This window comes from Alosa pseudoharengus, unplaced genomic scaffold (assembly GCF_046254945.1).
Source record: "Alosa pseudoharengus isolate Yale_2024_CS ecotype anadromous, Long Island Sound unplaced genomic scaffold, YU_APseudo_1.1 YU_APseudo_1.1_scf_101, whole genome shotgun sequence".
Classification (NCBI taxonomy): domain Eukaryota; kingdom Metazoa; phylum Chordata; class Actinopteri; order Clupeiformes; family Clupeidae; genus Alosa; species Alosa pseudoharengus.
The window spans coordinates 67501-82500 of NW_027468567.1; the positions used below are offsets into that span (position 1 = coordinate 67501).

Below are 15000 nucleotides of genomic sequence, written 5' to 3' on the forward strand. Positions count from 1 at the left end.
TCCATTAGCAACTCATTTAGTTTTAAGATACAAAAGTGTGTTTTCTGTGTTTCCAACTCATTTAGTTGTAAGATCCAAAAGTGTGTTTTCTGTGTGTTCTATCGTTCTTTCTCTTCATCCTCCACTCCACATGGCCACTCGTGATGACTCATAGAATGCCTCCCGTCCAATCAGAGATGAAGAAATAGCTCGCATGTGTGTGGCAGTCAACCCAGGTGTGTGTGTGTGTGGCAAAGTGAACCCAGGTGTGTGTGTGTGTCTGTGTGTGTCCACTGGACTGGCATATGTGTGTTTGAGATTTGACTTGTCAAACTTGTGTGTGTGCAGGTGTGTGTGTGTGTGTGTGTGTGAAAAGACTTGCCCTATATGCAGATGTGTGTGTGTGTGTGTGTGCGTGCAGGTGTGTAAAAGCCTTGCCTTATATGCAGGTGTGTGTGTGTGTTTCTGCAGTGTCCACAAGGGCCTGCACTGTCACACACACTTTTAACCCCCCCCTCTCCTCCAGCACATGGTGAGGAAGGCACAGCTGCACCTGAGAGAGAGGGGGAGAAGAGAGAGGGAGAGAAAAGGAGAGAGAGAGGGGGAGAAGAGAGAGGAGAGAGAGAGGGGGAGGGGGGAGAGAAGGATAGAGGGGGGGATAGAGAGGAGAGAGAGAGGGGGAGAGAAGGAGAGAGAGGGGGAGAGAGAGGAGAGAGAGAGGGGGAGAAGAGAGAGGGAGAGAGAAGGAGAGAGAGGGGGAGAGAGAGGAGAGAGAGAGGGGGAGAGAAGGAGAGAGAGAGGGGGAGAAGAGAGAGGAGAGAGAGAGGGGGGGGGGAGGGGGGAGAGAGGGAGAGAGAAGGAGAGAGAGAGGGGGAGAAGAGAGAGGAGAGAGAGAGGGGGGGGGGAGGGGGGAGAGAAGGATAGAGGGGGGGATAGAGTGGGGGAGAGAGGGAGAGAGAGAGGGGAGAGGAGAGGGGGAGAAGAGAGAGAAGGAGAGAGAGGGGGGGGAAGGATAGAGGGGGGATAGAGAGAGGGAGAGAGAAGGAGAGAGGGGGAGAAGGAGAAAGAGGGGGAAGAAGGATAGAGAGGAGAGAAGGATAGAGGAGAGAAGGATAGAGGGGGGGGGCAGACAGATAAGATGCAGAGAGACAAGACAAGAGAGAGATGCAGAGAGGAGGGGAATAAAAAACAAATATTGATGATACAAACTTTAAACAATATCCAGTTATTGAACACACACACACACACACATCAATATCCACAGTCATGGGGATCGGAACATGCTCTGTGTGTGTGTGTGTGTGTGAGAGAGAGAGAGAGTGAGTGAGTTTCAGATATATTTACTCCATTATACAAGACATACCACTTAATGACTCTTTGTGCACACACACACACACACACAGTCTCTTCTCAACTAATCAAACATTCTGTTACCTCTACTATGTGTGTGTGTGTGAGAGAGAGAGAGATCACACACTCACACAGTGTGTGAGAGAAGAGGTCTGTTCACTCTACTCTTCTCACAGGCAGTGTGTGTGTGTGTGCGCGTGATTCTACACAACATACTTAGTCACGACTGTGTGTGTGTGTGTTTGTGTGTGAGAGTGAGTGTGTGTGTGTGTGTGTGTGTGTGAGAGTGAGTGTGTGTGTGTGTGAGAGAGTGAGTGTGTGTGTGTGTGTGTGTGTGTGTGTGAGTGTGTGTGTGTGTGAGAGTGTGTGTGTGTGTGTATGTGTGTGTGTGTGTGTGTGAGTGTGTGTGTGTGTGTGTGAGTGTGTGTGTGTGTGTGTGTGCAGAAGACAAACACTACCATAAAAACAACAGCCAAAAAAAGCTTCATTTATTTATATTCATCATGATCAACCATGAGCATCATCATCATCATCATCATCATCGTCGTCGTTCGTAAAACTCACACACGCACATCCGTTCTTACAAAATGGTTGCTGTAACCATGGTAATTCACCAAAACAGAAGCCATGAGCAGAACTGCCAGTGGCCAATCAGATGAGAGAATGAGAAGACCTGGGCAGGGATTGGCTGTGAGGTGACTGGTGGGAGGGGCTTTTTTTATATTTCATTTCCTGGTTTGATTTTGTTCACCCCATTCTCAGGTGTGGAGGAGAGAAGGAGGAAGAGAAAGGGGGAAGAGAAAGAGAAGAGGAAGAGAGAGAGGGGGGGAGTGGAAGAGGAAGAGAAGAGGAAGAGAGGGGGGGGGGGGAGTGGAAGTTCAGTAGTGAAGGAAGAAAAGAGGATAGAGAGAAAGGGGGGGGAGTGGAAGAGGAAGAGAGGGGGGGAGTGGAAGAGGAAGAAAAGAGGATAGAGAGAGGATAGAGAGAGAGAGGGGGGGAGTGGAAGAGAAGAGGAAGAGAGGATAGAGAGAGAGAGGGGGGGAGTGGAAGTTCAGTAGTGTAGTGGTGCCCCTGCTGGTGCTTAAGAGTTTGGCAGCTGGCAGCTCTTACACGTGATACAGTAGATAGCCCTTCAGACAATACACACCCTCACCTCTCTCTCTCACACACACACACACACACACACACATCCTTCAGACAATACACACCCGCCTCATCTCTCTCACACACACACACACTCTTCAGACAATACACACCCACCTCATCTCTCTCTCTCTCACACACACACACACACACTCTCTTACACTAATGCATGCGTGTGTGTTCCTTTGTCTGTAAGAGGGAGAAGATCTTGTTGGTGAAAGCCAGTGTGTAATATAATATATATGTTGCCAGTGCGTTTGGAGGGTGTGTGTGTGTGTGTGTGGGCAGAAGAGCTTATGCACTAGCACACTCAATACGCATGATGTGAATGAGGAATTAATATAAATATAAATAGTTCATAAAAATATGAAAGAATTCAAGTCTTTACCGATACAGAACATGCCAACCACACAGATGTGTGTGTGTGTGTGTGTCTAGGTGGCGTTGGTGGTGTAGTTGTCAGCATAGCTGCCTTCCAAGCAGTTGACCCGGGTTCGTTTCCCAGCCAACGCAGTGCTCTCTCTTAGTGGGGTAGCCGTGGTTAGCACTTCGGACTTGTAACCAGGGCTTTGAACTGATTTTTTTCCCCAATCGGTTCGTTCCGAACAGAAACGGAATTATAACGTTTCCGGTTATGAGTTCCACCAATAAATTGACGTTCCCGAACCGGTTAGAACAAAAAAATACTGTTCCCGGAACCGTTAATTTCGTTCCTGTCAGCTGTTTAATGCTATAGAATTATGTCACATCTTTCTCATTCAGCTTAAACCAAATGTAATAATATTACAACCATTATTACATAATAATAATTATTAGGGCTGTCAAAATAACTGATTAATTTCGATTAATTAATTTGAGAAAAAATAACTGATTAAAAAAATTAGTGCAGATTAATCGATTCTGTATGACCTTTGACCCCGAGTTCTAGTCAGTAAAAATTAGACTGTAAAATGAAGGAGTGAGAAGGAAACGTGCTGCCTGGATCATTGATTGGAAGATTTACTTTTAAAAAACAGCCTGATGGTGTTGATAAAAATAAACTGTTGAAAATAAAGTCCTTTGTAATGTCTGCAGCAAGGAATGTGCTCTATACATCAATGCAAAGAAATAAGTGTTGACATTGAGGGGAGTGTTAATTTATTTTCATTGTGTCCCCTAGGTCAAAAAAAAAACTTCTTACCAAAGCACTTTTGAATTTATTTCCTCAGCATATTAGGTCATATCATAGATTATTATGGCAATTATTTGAAGAGTGAAAATAATAATAAAAGAGTTTTTGAAGTTAATGTCACAAATGCTAATTATTCAATGATTCATTTGAATTTAAATATTTAAAATACTTTCACAGCAAAAAATATATATGCGATTAATTTAGATTAATTAATCACAGAGTATGTAATTAATTAGATTAATTTTTTTAATCGATTGACAGCCCTAATAATTATATTATTATTAATAATAATAATTAAATAGGCCTACAATTATTTCAAATGTGTAGTTTATTGTTAAAAGAGAAAATTTCCACACAAACGTAACGACATTATTAAGACCCGTGGTTATGCCACTCGGGCAACAACAAATTGCAACTGTCGGGGGGGAAAGGCCATCCAGTAGGCCTAATGTTCGCTAGTCCATCGACAAATATAGCTATTAATATTGTGTTTGGAATGAGCGTTTTAATTAACAATGGATCGTAATTTACCTCTTATTTAAGATGTGGAGTGGAGACTTTGTAATCCACCGCTCTCTCTCCATTCAGTCGGCGAATGTCTGATGTGATGTCACACAGGAAGTGAACCTCAGCCGTCATGGTAACGTGCGCAGGAAAAGAATTACTTTTTCTTGCAACGAAAACTTTGAGGAACGAAATAAAACCGGTATTAACCGGTTACCATTATTTTAAATAAGTGTTCCTGTTCCAGAACATAAAAAATAATAACGTTTCCGGTTTCGTTTCTGTTCCCTGTAAAATACAAAAAGTTCCCGGTTTTCGTTTTCGTTCCTTGAACCGGTTCAAAGCCCTGCTTGTAACCGGAGGGTTGCCGGTTCAAACCTCGACCAGTACGGAACCCCGACCAGTAGGCACGGCTGAAGTGCCCTTGAGCAAGGCACCTAACCCCTCACTGCTCCCCGAGCGTCGCTGTAGCAGGCAGCTCACTGCGCCGGGATTAGTGTGTGCTTCACCTCACTGTGTGTTCACTGTGTGCTGAGTGTGTTTCACTAATTCACGGTTTGGGATAAATGCAGAGACCAAATTTCCCTCACGGGATCAAAAGAGTATATATACTTATACTTAGGTGTGTGTATGTGTGTGTATAGTGTGTGTGTCTAGAAGACAATGTTAGGAATGTGTGTGTGTGTAGGTTGGTCATATTCTGCGCCAAATCATTAATAAATTATGACTAATGACTGAAAAGTTAAATCTTACCTTTGAGAGTAAACAAATAAATACATTAAATATACGATTTTAACAATAAATAAGGGATAATTTAATAAATAATAAGTAATACATAAGATGCCACTCAACACCACTAATACTGAAGCAATCACAATGTGTGTGTGTGTGTGCGTGCGTGCGTCTGTATGTGTGTTGTGTGTGTATGTGTGTGTGTGTGTGCGTGCGTCTGTATGTGTGGTTGTGTGTGTGTGTAAGCAAAAGATATGTTGTCTTAAGTGTGTTTGTGTTAAGTGTTCTGAGTGTTTTGTTTTGTGCTAGAATTTATTTGTCTGTATGTGTCTGAGTGTGTATTGCATGTATTAGGTGTGTGTGTGTGTACCAGGGCTTGAAAACGAAATGATTTTTCAAACGTTCCGTTCCGAACGGTTCAGGTGGCCTATGTTTAACGTTTTCGTTCTTGCATGCGTTCCGCCACCAACATATCGGTCCTGAACCGGTTCGGAACGCAAAATATCGTTCATTCTTAAAGTTCCGGCAGTGTTTGGCGGGCCTATCAAGTCTATTTTTGTGGACTTTACCTTAGAATAGACGTACTCATTATTTCCCCTTGATTTAGCCTATACCGTAGCTATGCCCAAAAATAATAAATCACAGGCGGCATCCAAAAACATTCAGATGGGCTATCCATCCCATAGCCTACAGACTTACTGTAGGCCTAACCTATGCCTATAAATAATTTCTTATCAAAAATATTTCTGGATACGTGCTAAACTCCTTACCTGGTTGTAGCCTAAGTTTTATCCATATGGAGATCTTCAAAAGCTTGCGCTATAATTCCAACCCTGTTTATAAACGAACCTGTCTGTTGCTGACAAGGCCTATCTCAAATTTCCCGTTTAACTCTTCTACTGTACATAGAATAGGCTATAACTGCGCAAACATTTAAAATCCCGACTTTAAAACGACAAGGCGTGGACAGGCAAAATAGGCTATTACGCATAGGCTACAAACAATTTCCAAATCAGTTTCAGTAGCCTACGCTACGAGCTGGCCTAAGATCCGAAGTGGCAGACGGATAGGTTACATTACAACAGCAAGACAAAATATACACATTTGGACCAAAGGTCCATTTATTCGTTTTTTTTTTCAAACTGCAGAAATCAAATTATTAGGCTGTTATATAGAGAACGAAAAAAAAACGTTATTAACCGGTTTTGTGGATTTCAGAATAACGTTTCTGTTCCGGAACAGTTGAAGACCATTTTGTTTTAGTTTCCGTTTCCGCTCCTTGTAAAATTCCGTAAAATTTCGTTCGTTTTCGGTTTTCGTTTTCGTTCCTTGAACCGGTTCGGAGCCCTGGTGTGTACTATGTATGTGTGTTAGTCAGTATTATGTGTGTGTGTGTGTGTATTGGGTGTGTGCACGTGTGCGTGTATTAGGTGTGTGTGTGCTAGATGTGTGTGTGTATTAGGGCTGTTACTTTTTATTCAATATCCGAATATGCATTCGAACATGACGTGAAATATCCGTAATCGAACTATAAATAAGCTAATCGTTTGTTAAAGTGCCATGTGTAGCGTATTTTACAGTCTGTGATTAGACCGTTTGTTTGTTATTTTATTGTTTGCCATCTCATCCAGTAGCGGGCGCTTTAAACGTATTGTAGCGTCGGCCCATGACCCAATCAAGTGCTCTAAATGTATTGTAGCGTCGGCCCATGACCCAATCAAGCGCTCTAAATGTATTGTAGCGTCGGCCCATGACCCAATCAAGCGCTCTAAACGTATTGTAGCGTCGGCCCATGACCCAATCAAGCGAGTTATAGCCACACTGTGTAGCGTAGGCCCATGACCCATTCAAGCCAATAATAGCCAATAGCCAGTAGCCACAGTAACAACTGGAGCCAGAGCCCTCTCAATAGCCGCCCTGTTTAGCGAAGGCCCATGACCAAATCAAGCGAGTTATAGCCACACTGTTTTATTTGCTGTCTAGGTTGTCACGTTTGTTTGTGCTGTGCTGTTTATGTTTGTTTGTTTGTGCCCTGCTGTTCCGATTCTGTTTTTTTTCCATGTAGCATAATTTTGTGATAGGATATGTCTCTTCATATAGATTAGGTTTTTTTTTTCAGACAGGCTAGGGCCTAAGTAGGCTACTGTTTATGACTGTCAGACAATACGTTGTTAATACGTTGTTAATACGTTTTGTGATTAAATCTCCCTTACGGTGTGTCTCTTTTTTTGCGACGACTAGATATTCAAATATATTCTAATACATTGCTCGATATTTGATATCCATTCGAATTTGTTTTTTCTCAAAAGTTACAGCCCTAGTGTGTATTATGTGTGTGTGTATGTTTGTGTGCATTAGGTGTGTGTGTGTGTGTGTATTAGGTGTGTACTAGGGGTGTGTGTGTGGTGTGTGTATTAGGTGTGTATTAGGTGTGTGTGTGTATGTATGTATGTATGTGTGTGTGTGTACTAGGTGTGTGTGTGTGTATTAGGTGTGTGTGTGTGTATTAGGTGTGTGTGTTTGTGCATATTAGCTGTGTGTGTGTTTATTAGGTAAGTGTGTGTATTAGGTGTGTGTGTATGTGTGTGCGTATTAGATGTGTGTGTGTACTAGGTGTGTGTGTGTGTGTATAAGATGTGTGTGTGTGTGTGTGTGTGTACTAGGTGTGTGTGTGTGTGTCAGGTGTGTGTGTGTGTGTGTGTGTACTAGGTGTGTGTGTGTGTGTATAAGATGTGTGTGTGTGTGTGTGTGTCAAGTGTGTGTGTGTGTGTGTACTAGGTGAGTTCACTCCAGCTGTAGGCCAGGAACAGAAGCAGGAGACAGAGTAGGTGGAGCAAGCTGGAGCCAATCAGATCCCAGATCCGCCAGGTAGGGGGAGGGGCCAGAGAGGCCTTCTCTCTCTCCACTTCTCTCCCCTTCTCTCTCTCTCCATCCTCCCTCCTCTCCTTCCCTCCCTCCCCCTCTCTCTCGGCCGTGCTGACGCCCTCCAGCACAGAGCACACGGCGGCCCCTACTGGACGTAGCCGGCACTGCAGGACGTCGTACGCCGAACACAGAGACGACTGAGAGAGGGAGGGAGGGAGGGAGGAGAGATGAGAGGGAGGGAGAGAGAGGGGGAGGGAGGGAGGGAGGGAGGAGAGGAGAGAGGGAGGGAGAGAGAGGGGGAGGAGAGGAGAGAGGGAGGAGAGAGAGAGGGAGGGAGGGAGGGAGGGAGGAGAGAGAGAGGGAGAGGGAGGAGAGATGGAGGGAGGAGAGGAGAGGAGGGAGAGATGGAGAGAGGGAGGAGAGGGGGAGGGAGGGAGAAAGGGAGGGAGAGATGGAGGGAGGGAGAGAGGGAGGGAGGAGAGAGGGAGGAGAGGAGAGAGGGAGAGGAGAGGGAGAGAGGGAGGGAGGAGAGAGGGAGGAGAGGAGAGAGGGAGGGGGAGAGGGATGAGAGGGAGGGAGGGAGGAGAGAAGGAGGAGAGGAGAGAGGGAGGAGAGAGATTGTCCATCCACCAAAGGAGAAGAACAGAGAGTTAAAGAGGTGAAACAGAGGGCAGAGATTTGTGTGTGTGCATTCTGAGAGAGTAACGCTAAAGGTTACACTGTGCATTCTGAGAGAGTAAGGCTAAACGTTATGCTGTGTGTGGAGTAAAAGCACAAGATGCAGAGAGGGTGTGGCCACGGTAGTGGGCGTGGCCACTATTACGATCAGCGTATCAGAGCGTTGAGACTAACTAATGAATTGGCACAGCAGGTAGATGTTTACGATCAGCGTAATTAAGACTCAGATCGCTGAGACTAACTAATGTTTACGATCAGCGTAATTAAGACTCAGAGCGCTGAGACTAACTAATGTTTACGATCAGCGTAATTAAGACTCAGAGCGCTGAGACTAACTAATGAATAGCTGACTACCAGTGTTCGGGTCGTTACTCAAAAAAAGTACAAAAAAAGTTACAAGTTACTAGTAACTTCTTTAAAGGTAGGCAAATGTCTATTTAGATAGATAGATAGATAGATACTAGGGGTGTGAATCTCTCATGTAAAAGACGATACGATTCGCATCTAGATACATGGGCACGATTCGATACAAGAAAATATACATGTTTATAAAAAACGATTCAGTACGATTCGATGCGATGCGATTCGATGCAATTCGATGCAGTTCAAGAATGGAAAGCATTCTGAAAGATTTTTTATAATTTGCTCAAGGTGCACATTCATTTTATATTATCAATTATCATGGTCATGGTTGTCAATTAGGCAACAAAATGTGTGAATATGATTATCTAAACTGAGGTTTGTTTCATATACTGTATTGAAATGAAAAAAGAATAGTCTACATTTCAGTCAAGCACAGCAGCCAAATACAACATAAAAATACATTTTTATAGACTTTAAAGAGTTTTATAGAGTTATATTTGATTGTTTTCATGGAGCTGTAGCCTTGTTGAGGTAAGACAATACTGAAATAAAATAAAACAGTGCTTAAGACACTCTTGGCCTTTTCTCATATAGGCCTAGCCTACCCTACAAGAATAAAATAGGCCTACAAATCAATGAACTCTCTGGGCTTATTTTGTTCCAACAGTAGACCTAATGCAGAAACCTAAAATGCCACAAGTCTGAGTGAATATGAACAAAATCATTGGCTAATAATTTATGCATCGTTTTAGCAGCAAGGGCCAAATTATTATTTAACATTAAGGAAATCCCTTCATCAAAGGTAAGGCTACTCTACAGACTATCGTTAGGAATGCTATAAGTGCTTAATTTCGCGCTGGATTTCGAAAAACAAAAGCCGACCGAGTGCAAGTTGTCACATGGTTAAGTTGCAATAGATGTATGGGTAATGAGGTCATTTGACAACTTTGGGCAATGAATGTAACCAAAAATGAACTGCATTACCCACAATTCCGTGCCACGTATAGTTTCAAAACCGGAAGTGGGATTAACGCGCTGCTTGGAACGTAAATGAGTCTGAGCGAGCAGAAAAGGTTGTGCACCGATTCATAACAAGTAAATCGATATAACGACCGGTTCATTTCAGTTTTTTTCCGATACGGGGCTTCACGTATCGATGTAGCCGTACCTTGCACGTTAAAAACGGATACCGATACGTATCGGTTAATCTTTACACCCCTAATAGATACTTTATTGATCCCCAAGGGGAAAATACTATCGTTAGTATTGTTAGTCCTTTTGGAAAGTAACTTGTTACTCTTTACTTTACTTTTGAGTTGGTTTCTAACCAGGGTTCAAAATTCAAAGAGTTAGGCTACGTTGTTAATATTCGCAATTTCAAGTTTGGCATTGGTCGAACTTAGCAGGCCTACATTCAGCCGTTGGCATGACGATGTTTACTGACTTGGGACCAACATTATTTTGCCCGTTGTTGACATTTCAATAGAAAACTATTCAACGATCCGCAAAACATCTACCTACATATCGGGCGCATGACGGAGTTTATCTTGATTATCCTATACTTGCAGATTATCCTACCACTTGCAGATTATCCTACCACTTATCTTCATCATTAAAACATTGAGACGTTATAACCTATATCTTAGACATGCATCAAACCAACAACACATATCAACATTGTTATAACTCACTAGAATGCAAAGTCTGTTGTAACATGGTGATGTGAGCTGATTCACGATGAGCATCAATATCCATTCTCACCGGGAGGAAGTTTTAACCTTTTGCTAGGAAGTTGGATTTCAGTTCTATCGTGAATAACTTTGCTGAACAGAATGCTCATTAGAGTGAATTTCTAATAGGTGAGTTACAGGTTTCATGTTTCTTATGGTGTAGGGATAGCATTAGGCTACCTGTCAGCTGCTGGAATTGTCTGTGACCTGTTTGTGGGTAGGCTACATTCTGTAGCACTGCAATGCTGATAAATGAATATAAGTTGGCTACATATCTGTATACTAGGGGTGTAAAGATTAACCGATACGTATCGGTATCCGTTTTTAACGTGTAAGATACGGCTACATCGATACGTGAAGCCCCGTATCGGAAAAAAACTGAAATGAACCGGTCGTTATATCGATTTACTTGTTATGAATCGGTGCACAACCTTTTCTGCTCACTCAGACTCATTTACGTTCCAAGCAGCGCGTTCATCCCACTTCCGGTTTTGAAACTGCACGTGGCACGGAATTGTGGGTAATGCAGTTCGTTTTTGGTTACATTCATTGCCCAAAGTTGTCAAATGACCTCATTACCCATACATCTATTGCAACTTAACCATGTGACAACTTGCACTCGGTCGGCTTTTGTTTTTCGAAATCCAGCGCGAAATTAAGCACTTATAGCATTCCTAAACAGCAACGATAGTCTGTAGAGTAGCCTTACCTTTGATGAAGGGATTTCCTTAATGTTAAATAATAATTTGGCCCTTGCTGCTAAAACGATGCATAAATGATTAGCCAATGATTTTGTTCATATTCACTCAGACTTGTGGCATTTTAGGTTTCTGCATTAGGTCTACTGTTGGAACAAAATAAGCCCAGAGAGTTCATTGATTTGTAGGCCTATTTTATTCTTGTAGGGTAGGCTAGGCCTATATGAGAAAAGGCCAAGAGTGTCTTAAGCACTGTTTTATTTTATTTCGGTATTGTCTTACCTCAACAAGGCTACAGCTCCATGAAAACAATCAGATATAACTCTATAAAATCTGTAAAGTCTATAAAAATGTATTTTTATGTTATATTTGGCTGCTGTGCTTGACTGAAATGTAGACTATTCTTTTTTCATTTCAATACAGTATATGAAACAAACCTCAGTTTAGATAATCATATTCACACATTTTGTTGCCTAATTGACAACCATGACCATGATAATTGATAATATAAAATGAATGTGCACCTTGAGCAAATAATAAAAAATCTTTCAGAATGCTTTCCATTCTTGAACTGCATCGAATTGCATCGAATCGCATCGCATCGAATCGTACTGAATTGTTTTTTATAAACATGTATCTTTTCTTGTATCGAATCGTGCCCATGTATCTAGATGCGAATCATATCGTCTTTTACATGAGAGATTCACACCCCTACTGTATACATATATTGTGTGCATATTGCGTAGGCAATGATCATACAGCCAGTCAGTGGACTTCCGTTGGCGTGACAGTGTTTCGACTGCCGTTGGCGTGACAGTGTTTCGACGTTGTAAATCCTCTTGTTATAAGAGCCAATACAAAGTATCCCACTTTGACCAACTATTCATTCAGACATTTCTTTAATGTTTTTTGAAACGCTGTTGCAGATACCTTGTGTAATAATTGTATTTTTGTTGACATCTAAGTGACACGTTGGCTTTGGTGCCGAACAAGAGTATAAAACAACATTCGATATACAATTGCTTGAGAGGATGACGTTGGTTTGACGTTGTTTCACCGTTGAAATTTCACCTCTGACACTGCCAATCAATACCAACCTGTGCTAGCTGGGAAGCTTTGGGCTTCATTCAGCATTCTGTTCTTCCTTTGGAACTGACTCCTCTACATTTGCTGCTTGCATCCTTTCTGTTTTTGCTGTGTTTGTGTTGGTGTTCAGTACTTTGGGATCCAGCGAGATGGCGGATTAATGATAAACAATTGAGTGAGAAACTGGATTATTAAGTAACTAGGCTACAACTATCTCAACTTTATCAGACTTTATCTCTCACTGTCTCTTTCTCACTCTTTTTCTGTCCCTCCCCATCTCTCTATCCCTTTCTCTCTCTCTCTCTCTCTCTCAGAAGGCAGACGCATGGTGTATGATGTGAGAATAGCATGAGTAGTAGGTGAAAGCTTGTGGCCAGAATGCTAGGTTAGTGTTAGCTAGTACAGCATGTGAAAGCTTGTGGCCAGAATGCTAGGTTAGTGTTAGCAATTACAGCAAGTAGTTTCATGAGCAAACTCCAAGCAGTTAGCAGCCATTGATGCTTGATATCACAGCCTTAAGCATTGAGAAGCAACTCTAAGCCAAGCGATGAACATTACAAGCAGCCTTTAGCATTGAAAAGCTAAGCCATTAACATTAGCAAAGCAGCCTTTAGCAGAAGCTAAACTATCAATATTAGCTTAGAATCACCCTTAGCATTAGTGAATAGTCATTAGCGTTAAGAAGCTAAACTATCAATATTAGCTAGAATTAGTGAATACAGTCATTAGCGTTAAGCAAAAGAACCTTTAGCATTAGCCATCAGCTAACAAGAGGCTTAAAGCTGGAATTTTCAGAGAGAAAAAAAATGCTCTAGAGCAGTGTCCAGAAAACAACTCAAATGCGTATCACACACACACACGCTTCATACACTGATTTCACACACACACACACACACACACACACACACACACACACACACACACACACACACGCTTCATACACTGATTTCACACACACACACACACACACACACATCATTTAATTAATACACTGTTCAACCAGACACACACCCCCCCCACCCCACCTCTCCTGACTGTATTTGTACTGATTGAACCCCCCCCCCCCCATCCAGCTTCTGTCCAAATGTCACCATAGCAACAGCATCAGCTGCAGTAGCCAAGGGGGAATGGAATGATGCAATATTACTCACAAGTGGGGTGAGGGGGAGGATGTCATAAGCCAAACTGGTGACTTCATAGGTTGCTATGCAATATGCTATAGCATGATCTCATCACATTGTAGACATGCCTGATTACCTCATAGGTTAGTCTGATGATGTCACTAGTATGCTTCATAACACCATGACGTCACCATGATGATTGATGACATCACCAGTCGGCTTGAAGACCCCATGAGGACCACTGTGGAGCAGGTCCAACACGATGGGAGTGTGTGTGTGTGTGTGTGTGTGTGTGTGTGTGTGGAGCACATGTGTGTGTGTGTGGAGCATGTGTGTGTGTGTGTGTGTGTGTGTGTGTGTGTGTGTGTTGAGCACATGTGTGTGTGTTAGTGTGTGTGGAGCACATGTGTGTGTGTGTGTGTGTGTGTGTGTGTGTGTGTGGAGCACATGTGTGTGTGTGTGTGTATGTGTGTGTGTGTGTGTGTGTGTGTGTGGAGCACATGTGTGTGTGTGTGTGGAGCACATGTGTGTGTGTGTGTGCGCGTGTGTGTGTGTGTGTGTGTGTGTGGAGCACATGTGTGTGTGTGTGTGTGGAGCACATGTGTGTGTGTGTGTGTGTGTGTGTGTGGAGCACATGTGTGTGTGTGTGTGTGTGTGGAGCACATGTGTGTGTGTGTGTGTGTGTGTGTGTGTGTGTGGAGCACATGTGTGTGTGTGTGTGTGTGTGTGTGTGGAGCACATGTGTGTGTGTGTGTGTGTGTGTGTGGACCACATGTGTGTGTGTGTGGAGCACATGTGTGTGTGTGTGTGTGTGGAGCACATGTGTGTGTGTGTGTGTGGAGCACATGTGTGTGTGTGGAGCACATGTGTGTGTGTGTGTGTGTGTGTGTGTATCATGTGTGGACCAGCACACACAGAATAGTCCTCTAGCCTGCTGAGCTCAGGAGAACTAGCCTCACGTTTAAAAACCACATTCTATTGGCCTAAAACAGCCTCTTAGCAAGGGGAGCGTTGGCCAAAGAGCTCCTTCAGAACTAAACGCTTCCTTCAGATCAGGAAGGTGCAGCTTATAGACATAAAACAGCCTCTTAGCAAGGGGAGCGTTAGCCAAAGAGCTCCTTCAGAACTTTGCATTGCGTGCAATGAGGACATTCCAACTGAAAACAAAGTGATTAAACAGATTTTTAGCGCTAACGCTTGTTTGCATCACATGGTGTTAGTTTAAAGACTTGAGTTTTCCGAAGTAAAGTGGAACTCAAGAGTGTTCTAGAGTGAAGTGGAACTCAAGAGTGTTCTAGAGTGAAGTGGAACTCAAGGGTGTTCCAGAGTAAAGTGGAACTCAAGAGTGTTCTAGAGTGAACTGGAACTCCAGAGTGTTCTAGAGTGAAGTGGAACTCAAGAGTGAAGCGAATGCTGTTTCCTGAGCTCAGTGCATATGGAGTGGTGGGAGAAGTGATGTCAAGGACACAGGAAGTGATGTCACTCACCTCTGGCACGCCCATCTTCCGACAGGCATCCAGAAAGTTCTCCACATTTCTCCGGCATTTTGCCATACTAAGCTTTGGCTGCAACACACACAC

The 15000-nt window shown here is 43.0% G+C and overlaps 1 protein-coding gene across 1 annotated transcript in view; it reads right to left on the reverse strand.

Moving 5' to 3' along the window:
- lrch1 (leucine-rich repeats and calponin homology (CH) domain containing 1) overlaps window positions 1–15000 on the reverse strand; it is a gene marked incomplete at its 5' end in the record, with an annotated part of 61319 nt that overhangs the window by 2722 nt on the left and 43597 nt on the right. Inside the window, 2 exon segments of the mRNA XM_076274988.1 lie at window positions 1–532; window positions 14908–14985. The exon segment at window positions 1–532 is cut by the window's left edge and continues 2722 nt beyond it. Of these exon segments, the coding sequence (XP_076131103.1) occupies window positions 419–532; window positions 14908–14985 (192 nt within the window).